Genomic DNA, 11,794 nt, shown 5'->3' with positions numbered 1-11,794 from the left:
AAAGTGTACTCGCCATCCGAGTCTAGCCGCATATTGTATCCATATTTGCATGTACTTCAATATAAAATTGGGGTCTGTAAGTTTACTCTGTATGAAAACCACTACAGATCCAACAACAATACCGGGGGGTGCTAAAAAGTCAAAAGCTAGTGTCGAAAATTACTATGTAATATAACAGAACGCAACAGGTTGTATTACCGTAGGTATAACGCCCGCAAATTCTCCACAGATATACATATTACATCCGTAGAGAAGAGCAGAACAAGATAAGACATGTACGGAGCACCTTTTACCGTCATGTCTTATTATGCTTCAGAGGTAATGTAACTATTACGAGGGTGAGACAATCTCCGTCATCCAATCGCATTATCCAGGTTTATCTCTAAACACAAGGGTGTCAGGGAAATGACGACCTTCTTTTTCCATAAGTGGATAATCCTCTCAACTGTTTTCCTTCCTCTGAGTGATGCCTCACATTGTGGATACCTTCCCATTCAGAAATCCGGAACCACCTAAGAGGGAGAAGGTCACAACCATTGTGGTGACCAATCTTTCCTAAGCCTACCTGCTTGCGAGGCCGACTCCCATGTCTCATACTTGTCTTCGAGCGAAAAGATACCGAGGTTTACTTTACTCTGTCTTGAAGACGGTAAGAAGAAGTTCGCCTACAGTGAGTCATCCACTTGCAGGAGCTTTTCGTGATTATAGAGGAGCGAGCACTTATATTGCTTTTTGGCCAAATCTGCCGGTTAGGGCAAAGCCGATCACGTCCTTCCGTTATCAGTCCAGTCAAGTCAGAATGTGATTAACGATCAACATTTCTTGATGACTTCTGATGACTTCTGTCTTCCTTCAGATGTGTGAAGAGTCTAGTAATCTGGAGGTATTAGAGAATGCTGCATATTGATAGACTGAAATAGAATTGGTCTCTATCCCCCCTGCTCTTCTATAAGAGATTTCTATTCGTATTGGAGAATCTGGATCCTTTAGAAGAACACTGTTTCAAAACTAAATAACAGATCGAGTGTCCTCCTCTTCCAAATATCCAACCTTATATCTCTCGCATGGCAATTCTCTCATCTGACTGCGGACAGCTCATTATTCACTCCTCTTCATACACATGACCTATTCTCCCTTTTTCTTGAATTTCAGAAACACTCTCTTCCAGCTCCCCGTGCCTGATTTTTCTCCATCATGGTTTGCAGAGTCATCTGGGTAAGAGCCAGGATTGGCACTTTGGCTTTCGTGTTGAAACTAGGAAAATAGACCACTGCACCAAAAAAAAAAAGCCCCAGTTTGAGAAAGGTAACTTGTTTGATTGATATAGGTACATAGTGGTCAAGTCTTCCACCGACATTATCATCGCGTTCTATCCAAGCGACCATTTGCGCGCTCTCCTGCATCTGGAATGCCAACAGCTTTGTGGACCTCACGACAAGCTTGACCTCGACAATAATGCATGCTTTATGACAACGCTATAGTGTAGTTTCCACATCCCAGTCGTTGTCGCCTCCTGTTTCAGAAATATGGTCTGGCTGTAAGTGGAAATGAACCCATATTTCAATTTGAAAATATGCAGGTAACGAGCAATTTGGCCCGACTGCTTGTAAATCACAAGTTGTTGCTTCGATGATAGCTATGTCTGGGATCAAGTCGCTTAGTCGATGAGGAGACCTTGCTGAGAAAAGAAGGCACCGCTGTCCTCGGCGGTATCCAGCTGGGATCGTCATGCCGAGAGGCCTCCGGACGTACTTCCTCATATATTCGCTCGACTGATTCCTCTGACGGTGTCATGGGAAATTTGACGCTGACGACGCTGACGACGCTCGACGGTGGCTCGCGTAGTTCGTTGAGCGATTGCTTGACTAGAAGTTAGCGCTGGCAGTTAGGTTGAATGGGTAGGCAGGCAGGGATATGGCTTACATGTTGCAGCTGGCTCGTCTAGAGAATGCCACATGGGCACCATCCACACGCCCAAAAGTACCCAGTCATACATTATCTATCAATAGCATCCCTCAAACCTGGCCTGCATTCAAAACTGCAGACACGACTTGACCAACGTGCTGTTGAAACCGGCCTTGCACGTCGGTTCGTCACCGACTATAGCTTGCTCTCTGGTAATATTATAGGTAGTCTTACTGCCCAGGTTACCATGGCAGACGATACGCCGGTCGAGCTGCGTTTGGCATTGTTGTATAACACTGGCCACCCCTGCCTCGAAGGTACCCCAATGAACGAGTTGCCCAACAAATTCTGTCTTGAGCAGAGTTGAAGAATTTGTATGGTTGTTTCCCACACAGAGGTGCTTTTAGCACCTTGGCTGCTGACTGGCTGAAGTTTGTAGGCATTTTGATGGTAATCAAGGTTTTCACTTCAAAATCAATTCTTGTGAATTTGAATGGTTGTTGTGGTAGACGTTGCGGCATTTTTAGGAAGGTTGGTAATTTCGTGGACAAAGTTGAGCACTATTGACATAAACTGGAAATACCTCTCAGAAAGTTACCGCACGGTGCCATATGCTGCCTTCAACTGTTACCGAAATCTCCGAGACGGACCAGGGTCTCTCTACCATTCGAGTCTCGGCGGCCGTTTGCCTTGGATTTGTGAATCAGAGCACACGACCTGAGTGGTGCCCTGCTTGTGCCTCCGGCGACTCTGTGGATGCAAGCAATAAATCAATATTCCCAGACCGAGCGCACTGACAGCGGCTCCGGCAGCGAATCCGGCAGTTCTGCCCGACAGTGGGTACGACTGTGACGCGCCATCGTTCCGCGACGACTCCGGCCGAGAGGATTGAGCTCCTACCGCTTTCGGCGTGGTCGTTGTGGAAGTCCACGATTTGGTAGTATTTACTGATACGAACGATTCCGGGGGGTTAGGAGAGCCTGTCGGCTCCACCAATCCGTTGGACCGCATATTTGTGGTGGGAGACGAACAATATTCCGTGTCGCAAGCCGGAGAATTCACAGAGAATTGTTCTCCTGGTTATACCGTGGGTGTTGTGATGCCTGGATTTACGCTGATCGTCTCCTGAGGAGTTGATAGTGTGGTGGGGAACACAGCCGCGACCGCAGCATCGTTATAGTATGTAGGTTCAGTCAACCACCAAATCTGAGCAGCCAACGATGTGACGGTGACCGGAATCAGCACTTCTCCGCTTTCTCTAAGTACGGATGTTCCTCCTGTTTGTTGGCCGAACGAAGATGAGCGGGATGATATACCAAAATCCTCAACGCCGAAGTCCACCTCAGAATCAGGATGCAGACCCCCAGAACAGTACGCACATGAGAGGGTAGGAAGGCCTCTTGGCGGACCTTCTAGGGAGTCGGTGCCAGAAGCAGAGAAGATGACGGAGCTAGAACCTCTGGTGGTGCTCGTCACAATTAGAGAGACTTTCTCAATTGGCAAGCCTGCTACTAACATAGACTTGTCGGATGACGTCCTGCTCGTAAATAGAGATGTGCTCGATATAGTACGAGCCAAAGTGATGGACGAGGCTGAGAAGCCTGGGAATGCAAAGGGTTCATTCGTTGCAGATTCTGCGTCGCTCTCATAAAGCCCTGAGGTCGCAGAAGGCGCGCCGAAGTAGAATGATAAGCTGCGTGTTTCTGTCGCGCTCTCAGGCTGTGAATAGGAATTGCTAGTTGTCTCTCTGTGTGAGGATCTGCTCGGTACATCCGTCGGTAATATAGCCGTGCTATTCCAGGCCCGACCTTGCGAGGCAGAGCCTGAAATAAAGGGGGGTGACGGGTTCTTCTATAAGAACGCACCATAGTTGCTTCGCGACGATGGAGTTGATGTCCAATGGGTATGGTTAGACCACTGCCATGTTGGTCTAATTAATATTTGGAGAGGTAGGACTTCCAATTATTCCGAACACCCAGAACATATGTAACATATAGATGATCATTGCCATTACATATCTCCAAGTACGGATTCAATGAGCGACAAGCTGACAGTTCTAAGATATGGCACCGGTAGGTGCTCACCTTGGCGAAGTCGACCGTCCTGGATTAGCCCGATTGGACTATCTATTTCAATTTTCTGCCCAAGCCTTCATGATGTACCTCACAGTGTTCAAAGTATCCTTAAAAAGTGAAACTTTTTCTCTTGTCACCAAGATTTCACTTTCAGAAGGATGGAGAGGAGGTCGATGATTTTTATGCCCGCTGACAAATGCCGGCAAAAGATTAGCAGAAATGTGGTTATTGATTCATTCGCATCAGGTTGCGTACGGAACAGAATGATCATGGTTCAGGATTAGTGCACCCTCACTTTGCAGGTGTCTTCCAGAAAATGAGTCCTTATGCAGTATGAAACAGAATCGCACGGCTTGACCTTCCCTTCCATAACACTCCCCCACCAACAAGGATACGATGTGTGTCATTAGAACAGTAATTTGCGGCAGATTTCGTTTCCATGCTTGATGTCGCCATCTGTGGCGAGCATTTCAGTACTACGTAGGACCGAATGTGTCCAGACAGATTCGAAACCTCCTTCATATCGAACACTCTCTTTGATTTATTTCACCCACCTACCACGCCGCTATGATGGAGTCAGTATTTTAAATGTTTCACTAGCCACGTTTTGTTCTGTTTGTGACATAATTTAAAACACAACTTTCCTAGGCTAGTTTAACTATTGATTATAGTTGGTTTTATAATTGTTGGATTGTACGTAACAACCTTTAACGGTATATCTCAACGTATCAAATTATGTATGCAAAGATATATGGAATCCTTGATCCTTGTTGTCATTCTTGTCCTGTTCTAAGTACAGTAAAAGTGGGAGATGTCTTTCACGTCCCCTATTCGGTGGATACCTCTCCTAAGTGTGTGGCTCACTCTGATTGACTAATAGATCTTCTCTACCTGATTGGCTGGATTAGCTTAGCTAATCGAACACTTGCGGAAGTAAATATGGGTCCTTTCAGCCACTTGTCTCCGCTCAGGCCAGTAGCTAAAATTGACTTCGCTTCAATAACGCCCTTCGATAATAGAACAAGTAAAAGGACACTCTATCTCGGCGCAGTTTTATCTTCGTAAGTGTTCCGGTAGATTGACGAACTACGATCTTCTCCCATGATGAATCCTTGTGCTACTGAATAAATTTCTTTCTCTTTCTCTTATTTCGCCATTCTCGTGTGGAAACAGAAATATACTGTGATTTATTTGATAGGGCCAAGTATAACTCATAGCTTCACTTGAAACCGTAATGCACTTACTGTTTTCGTAAGCAAAGGAAATATAATTGAAGCAGTCGCCTCATTCAGTCATTGAAAATAGAACCTAAGTGCGTGACCATGATGAAACCTCTTATCTTCTCCTTTCCATTAATGCTTGCTAGGATAGCACTAGCAGGTAGAGGCCAGAATGTTGTCTACTGGGCCAGAGTGCAAACTCTATCCGATTATCTACTTATTGCAACTCCTCTGCAGGTGTCGACATGATTATTCTCTCCTTCCTATCTACTTTCGATAATGGCCAAACCATCGCATTAGGTAAGTTCATCGTGTTATATCTCTTCCTTGAGGAACCTCACAGGTGTCAGGAACTCACAGTGGATATCCGGACCTGTCAACAAAAAGATATTCTAGTTATCGTCTCGATTAGTGAATGTCGTGGCTCATATTCATTGCAATCAGATCCTGAGGCCCAGCTGATCGGTCAGGATCTCTGGGAAGGTTACGGGAATACCAACGGGACGGGAGCCATGCCGCGACCATCTGGAATCATATTCGTTAATGGGGGGTTTCAATATCGAAAACACAATTGGAAGGCAATTTTATTCGTTCCTGATTTCCATGTTACGTTCACACTTTGAGGCAGACCCAAACCCTACTTATTACACCACGTGTGCTCCTCAGTGTGTAATTCCTGAGCCAAATATGCAGGAGATTATCCAAAGATCTACCTTTGGCGATCTCTCGGTGCAATTCTATAATCATCCGGACTGTTCTCGTCCTACACTTAACTATGACTCATAGGTTGATATTGTCAAAGAGACTCCGTCTGCGGTGCAATAATCTATCTCGGCTTGCCTGCTTCTACACTGGCTGCGAACGGCCCTCGGACAGGGTATTACCTGGGAGCCAGCAGCTCTTGCTCCTGTCATCAAAACTTATCACAACCATTCCGCGTGGGGTAGTGTGATGCTGTGGGACGCTGGTCACTTCTCCAAGAATATAAACAACAATTGCATCTACGATCAAGAGGTGTAGAGCATCTCGAAAACCGGCGCGCCATGCCTTGGATAGGGTACTGTGAACACGAAACGAACCGCACTGGTGAGGACCTTAAGTAGAAGACTCTTCGCCAGCAATCCCATCCGCGCGTAGTTAGCCTGAACGGCTGTGTAGAATTTGTTGGAAACATAAATGCACTTCTACCTAATGAATGCAAGTCATTTTATCGAAGTTATGGAACATATTGGGAGAAGTTTCACCACCAAGTCCATCTGTATCCACGCAAAGTTCTTAAAACTTCGGTACCTCGAATTTTATCCGTTTATGTACTTGTGGATAGTGCAATATCTCTCGATTTATTGTTCAGATACATATGCGGAAACTCACCACGGACAAAAGCACATCCCCTAGATCAATCACAACGGAGAGAAAAGCCACCCATTTACTTGACCCTCACGCTCAAGGCATAGATAAGCTCAGTAACTCTTCAATTAATAAGAATCCCGCCGATATTCGACGACAAGTCGAAACGGGGTCATATCGGAGCTCGATTCCACCTGACGACACGTATTGATCATCAGTGGCTGGAAATGGAACCGCCGAGTATGTTTATTAAGCTGACCAAAGGTTAAAGCTACTGTGAGAAGACAGGAATGCACAGTAATGGCCCGTTGAATCCCAACTGGATGCTGTGTAATGACCTCTACGAGGAGCCCATAATTAATCTTTAGATTGGACGACGCTGATTCCTTAGGGACACGAAACTCCAATCTCTTCTTTACATACCGGGTTCTATACTGTACCGCTACTGAGTGTCGTTATCGCAGCAACCATGGTGCCGATTTTCTGTACATCGATTTTCGTCGGATCCGCATAGTGTGGGTGTGCGTGCCTCATCTTTCGGGATCGCAGCGATTACCTCCGTTTAGTGATGATAGCGTCAGCCGCTGTAGAAATATGATGATCAAGGCACGAAGCTGAAGGAGGCGGGAAACTGCGGTATACAATATTTCCTATGTAATCTGCCAGATTAATAAGGAGTCCATAAAGTTTTCTGTTCAAGTCCTTAATGAAACACATCCTTCGTAGACAATGTGATCTCAATTACATGAAACACGTTCTCTCCTTCCTCGTGGACCGCAATAGTATAGTCTTTATTCCCGATATGGGTTTGCCCCGGCAGCTTCACATAGTAGGTGTAACAGTACTGAAACAGATTTATGCATGAGATTATAAGAGGCGTACTTAGCAGTTTTGACTGAATGACTCATGAGGCTCTTCACAAGGAACGCATTTCAGAACTATAGCCTGGCAAGTACTGTGATGGTATCCCTCCTTTACACATTTAGTATATGTCTGAGTCTTTTTATAGGAAAAGGCCTTGTGTCCTATCTCTTGATAGTTATAGCATTAAAATAGTCCTGCTTATAGTTTAAAGGCTTGAATGTATACAGATTCTTCTGCTATATTGAAGTAGTTGCCTTCTAGTAGGCGTTTTGCGTCTGTTCCTTTGGTACCACCATAGATCTAAATGCTTTATTAGAGTCCCTCTTGCTAAGCCAGGAGATCTTAGTAATATTGACATTATTCTCTTTCCCTAGGGCCTTGGCTGCTCCTGGTAGGATATTACCATCTATATCCAGGATCGCTATCCAGTTAGCAATGTCGATTTTAACTAGATAGAGCTGGTCTCGTAATACTCTTCATCCGGTATATTTAGCTTTTAAGCAGCCTCTTTGACATGCTAGATCTTATTAGATCTTATTCTCCTATCTACAAATAATTTTAACTCAGTTAGCATTCTTTAGATCCTTAATCACTACTGCACAGCGCTAGGTCTTCATTCCTTCATTTCCCTATATCTATTTTTCAATCAGCTGCCTGACATTAGCTATCTGCGCCTTGGCTTTATCTTCTTCTCTGACACGAGACGTGTCGATTGTGCAAAATAGTGTATTAGCCAATGTAGGAGGCACTAGAGGGCCTAGAGGGCCTAGGTGTGTACCCTGCTGGTGACCAGATTGGCTATTAGTTATATCTGCGAATGACAGCTGTGATTTGGTCTGCATCAGAGCTGCGTTGATTAGTGTTTTCGCGATAGTATCCAGTTGCTCCCGGAATTGCTTGCAATCTTCTATAGCCTGGCTTTGGATTGCTTCCATTTAGACCTGTAGTCCCTTGATCATGTTGTTTTATTCCTGGATGATTTTCTCTTGTTTACTGAGTGTTTCTTTTAAACTTTTGGCCTCCCGATAGATGCCCTCCAAGTACTAGCACATCTTTCTAAGCATCACTTGGTTTTCATTCTAGCGCACTATCTCTCCTCAATCTGGCTAGCAGCCTTCCTTACTGCAGTTGGCTTTGCTTTTGATGTCGTCTTCCTAGTCGCAGTAGTAGCGTCAGTGCTGTCAGCGTCTTCCAGAGCTTCTCGAGCTCTAGTTGACGGCACTACGACGCGTCCTACACGCGTCGTTACGGCCAGATCTTCCTCCATCCCGCCTCCGGCACTCTTCGTCTTCAACTCAGCTACCCAGGAATCTCTCGCGAGCAACTGACTCTTCCTCTTTTCCTCTATTTCAGATCTGTTCATGATCCTGTCCTGAAGGCCCCCGAAGTTCCCCGAAGTTCCCGAAATCTCGACCTCAAACTGACTCTTCATCCAGGTGTTCGTTGGTGGCAATGCTGACGAGCCAGTTTTTATTGATGCAACGGGACCAATACGACCTGCATCCTGTGAGCCGCTAAGCTGAATTTGTACTAGTAGATCGTTTACAGAAATAAATTCCGAGCTCACCTAACTAGGAATCGAACCTTACCCTGACCCGCTGCACTAAAAAGACCAGAATACTACATAGTAAGGTCGAGTGGGACTCGCCCTCAAACGGCCTCTATAGTACTATATAGTACTACTCTCCCACGTAATTGGTTGCCAGAGCTATAATTTTTAGATCTAGTAGTACTATATGCTTACTTGGCATATCCATGTGACTTGTTACGAACAAACCTGCATGACGCTAAAAGACACTAGGATTTTAAAGGAAAGGTCACTTTGGTATGGGAAACGTATGAACCGTACGATTACCATGCGGTGGAAATAAGTGAAAGAGGATTACATTCGGTATGGGACACGCACGGTATCACGTGGTGATAGGAAAGATGTACCATAGATAAGGGTATACGAAACAAAGGGATATCATTGGATGAATATCGTATACTGAATACTGACTACTGGAAATTGAGTATACGATATACGGTATACAAAACGTGGAGGACTGGATATATAAGGACGCTTGTTTACCATCATGTATTTAGTTCTTCATAGCTCTTTGACATAAGTCACTTGAATATAACAGTGAGAGTCAGCAAGGCATTCTAACTCGTACGGGCACCAGGCTGTACGGGGGATCTCTTCTATCTTAGTTACGTATCTCGACACACCACTGTTTAACTAAGGTGGATCCAGGTCCGTGACATGACTGCACTACAACATTACATAGTTTCCGTAAAGCAGTAAGCAAAAATGACCCAACCTCATTTGTCTTCTAACTAAGGATAATATACAGAGGTGGGCACGAAAAGTCATTTGCATCTCATTAGCTTTATTAGCGTATTTTAATGATACATGCAATTACACTATAAAATATAAGTAGGCTAATGTATTTAGGAAATAGATATATATATTAATATTAATCATCAACGCATATTAAATTTTGAAGCCTATAAACCACCTGTAAGATGGAGAACTATAATATTTGAACAGTCTTATAGATATCTCTCATATGCCGCTAAGAACGGTTATTTTGTTATTAGCTAAATCGCACTATGATTTATATAACTATATATGGGATAATTTATAGAGGCCCCTCGACGGTTTATAGGGCCCTCTAAATTAACGTCTCTATATAAGCTGTAATACTGAGGTCAAGATTAGTAAACTTTTTAGTATTCTCAAGGTATCTGATTTGTTTACTAGATTACTGTATTAGTGGATTTAGCGCTGTAGATGACTTTTTGTGCGTACTCTGTAGTTAGTTGTTATGTTAATGTGTTACGAAACTAACCTGTATGACGCTAGAAGGAACTAGTACTATTAAGAGAAGATTTATAGTAGAATAGTTAAGCTTACGCCCAGTTATTTCTATGGCTATATATGCAGGCGGTAATTTAAGATATGGGCTTAACTAGAAGTCATATAATTATATACCATTTCATATACCATCTGATGGTAGAGATGTGATATAAGTGTGACGGCTAGGCTACGGAGCAGGATATCGTACGGGCCTTGCCGGCACCTGGACGGAGCCCTAAGCCCTAAGAGGATGACCCTAACGGGGATATACTTCTTTGTCTTCAGGATTTCCTAAATAGGCACCGACAAGGCCCCGGACGCACATATAAAAAGAGTCCTTACGAGCGGCTTAGCGAGTCTTTTCTCCCTCTTTCCTCATGCTTAGTTTTTGCTCGATTAGTTACCTTTTAGGATAGAGAATGAACGCCCTCACATAAGTAGTTGTTTTAAATATAGCAGTAAGAGTCAGCAAGGCATTCTTACTTGTATAAGCACTAGACCTTAGTTACACTAAGACTCAAGTCATACCACGCTAATTCAATTCATAATGTATAAGCACTAGACCTTAGTTACACTAAGACTCAAGTCATACCACACTAATTCAATTCATAATGTATCTCGGCACATCTCTGTTTAACCAAGGTCAGTGACATAATGTTGGACATTCTGTTCTTAGGAGAAGGTATAAATACCTAGATATGTAGCTACTTCCTAGCTTTCAAATCCAAGGATCAAGCTCTACTATCACTCTTATTCCTAATCGCAAACAAGCTCTCAAACATGAAGGCTACACTCTTCGCCCTCAGCCTTCTATCAGCTATTGGCTTAGCAGCGGCTTCGCCAGTTGCTGACATCGACTTGGCTGAGAGAAGTGGATGTACTTACGGTATTGGGGAGGTTTTTGAGAGTGTGACCTGCGCCTACGTGGCGGAGAATCCCTGTGTCGACCCCTTCACCGGCAAGTGTGATTACGAGTTGGGATGTATCTGCGTGTCCGAATCTACATGCTGCTATGGTCTAGCATATGTTACTCAGAAACTACACACTCCTACTGGTACGAACTGCTTGATGGCTTGTGCAGGATTTGTTGTCGTTAGTACCTACCTTTCATTCATTCCTTTTGAGACGACTAGTAAGCATACTAAACTGGAAAAATTTAGCCACCTTGAGCGGTTATACAATATCCATCGTCGAATTTGGCTCTTTGTCAAAAGTAGTTCCTCAAAACCAATTTATTATAACGAAAAAATGGGACCGATGTTGACAAGACTATTTTTGAGGAATGTGTGGTTAGAACTGTTACTCTGATTCATAGTTCGAGTTTTCGGCGGTTGGCTAGGCCTTGATTGAGGTTTTTTCCATAAAGTCACTTGTATAGTAGTTCTTCATGGTTTTCCTCAGTTCTAGTGCAAATGCAAAGGCTAAAAAATTGATCATCAGAATATTTCATTAAATAGATCTAATGACAACAAAAAAGCGCTCGGAACCGAAGCACCCCCAAAGGACGGTTTACCCCATTTTATTGGCATCACTTTATAAAG

General features: G+C 43.9%; 5 protein-coding genes across 5 annotated transcripts; 2 read left to right on the top strand and 3 right to left on the bottom strand.

Annotated features, from left to right (window-relative positions):
* Positions 1-1,611: 1,611 nt before the first annotated feature.
* TSTA_024570 (uncharacterized protein) lies at positions 1,612-1,996 on the bottom strand (the record flags this gene model as incomplete). Its single annotated transcript, XM_002479522.1, has 2 exons — positions 1,612-1,865; positions 1,924-1,996. 2 exons carry the CDS (start codon positions 1,994-1,996, stop codon positions 1,612-1,614), a joined length of 327 nt encoding a protein of 108 aa, XP_002479567.1.
* An 828-nt stretch (positions 1,997-2,824) lies between these two features.
* Positions 2,825-3,829, bottom strand: TSTA_024560 (uncharacterized protein; the record flags this gene model as incomplete). Its single annotated transcript, XM_002479521.1, has 2 exons — positions 2,825-3,756; positions 3,821-3,829. The coding sequence occupies 2 exons, from the start codon at positions 3,827-3,829 to the stop codon at positions 2,986-2,988; spliced, it is 780 nt and encodes a 259-aa protein (XP_002479566.1). The 3' UTR covers positions 2,825-2,985.
* Positions 3,830-5,213: 1,384 nt separating this feature from the next.
* Positions 5,214-5,823, top strand: TSTA_024550 (uncharacterized protein; the record flags this gene model as incomplete). The annotated part of the gene is made up of 3 exons (XM_002479520.1): positions 5,214-5,292; positions 5,347-5,500; positions 5,597-5,823. Exons 2-3 carry the CDS (start codon positions 5,446-5,448, stop codon positions 5,821-5,823), a joined length of 282 nt encoding a protein of 93 aa, XP_002479565.1. The 5' UTR covers positions 5,214-5,292; positions 5,347-5,445.
* Positions 5,824-8,376: 2,553 nt separating this feature from the next.
* Positions 8,377-8,843, bottom strand: TSTA_024540 (uncharacterized protein; the record flags this gene model as incomplete). The annotated part of the gene is made up of 2 exons (XM_002479519.1): positions 8,377-8,454; positions 8,535-8,843. 2 exons carry the CDS (start codon positions 8,841-8,843, stop codon positions 8,377-8,379), a joined length of 387 nt encoding a protein of 128 aa, XP_002479564.1.
* A 2,136-nt stretch (positions 8,844-10,979) lies between these two features.
* TSTA_024530 (uncharacterized protein) lies at positions 10,980-11,692 on the top strand. Its single transcript, XM_002479518.1, has 2 exons — positions 10,980-11,345; positions 11,414-11,692. The coding sequence occupies exons 1-2, from the start codon at positions 11,034-11,036 to the stop codon at positions 11,420-11,422; spliced, it is 321 nt and encodes a 106-aa protein (XP_002479563.1). The 5' UTR covers positions 10,980-11,033; the 3' UTR covers positions 11,423-11,692.
* The last annotated feature ends 102 nt before the right edge of the window (positions 11,693-11,794 follow it).

The sequence above is a fragment of the Talaromyces stipitatus genome, genomic scaffold (assembly GCF_000003125.1).
Source record: "Talaromyces stipitatus ATCC 10500 scf_1105507295541 genomic scaffold, whole genome shotgun sequence".
In the NCBI taxonomy this organism is placed as follows: domain Eukaryota; kingdom Fungi; phylum Ascomycota; class Eurotiomycetes; order Eurotiales; family Trichocomaceae; genus Talaromyces; species Talaromyces stipitatus.
Note: the sequence above shows the minus strand (reverse complement) of the source record. Positions and strands in the feature narration are given on the sequence as shown.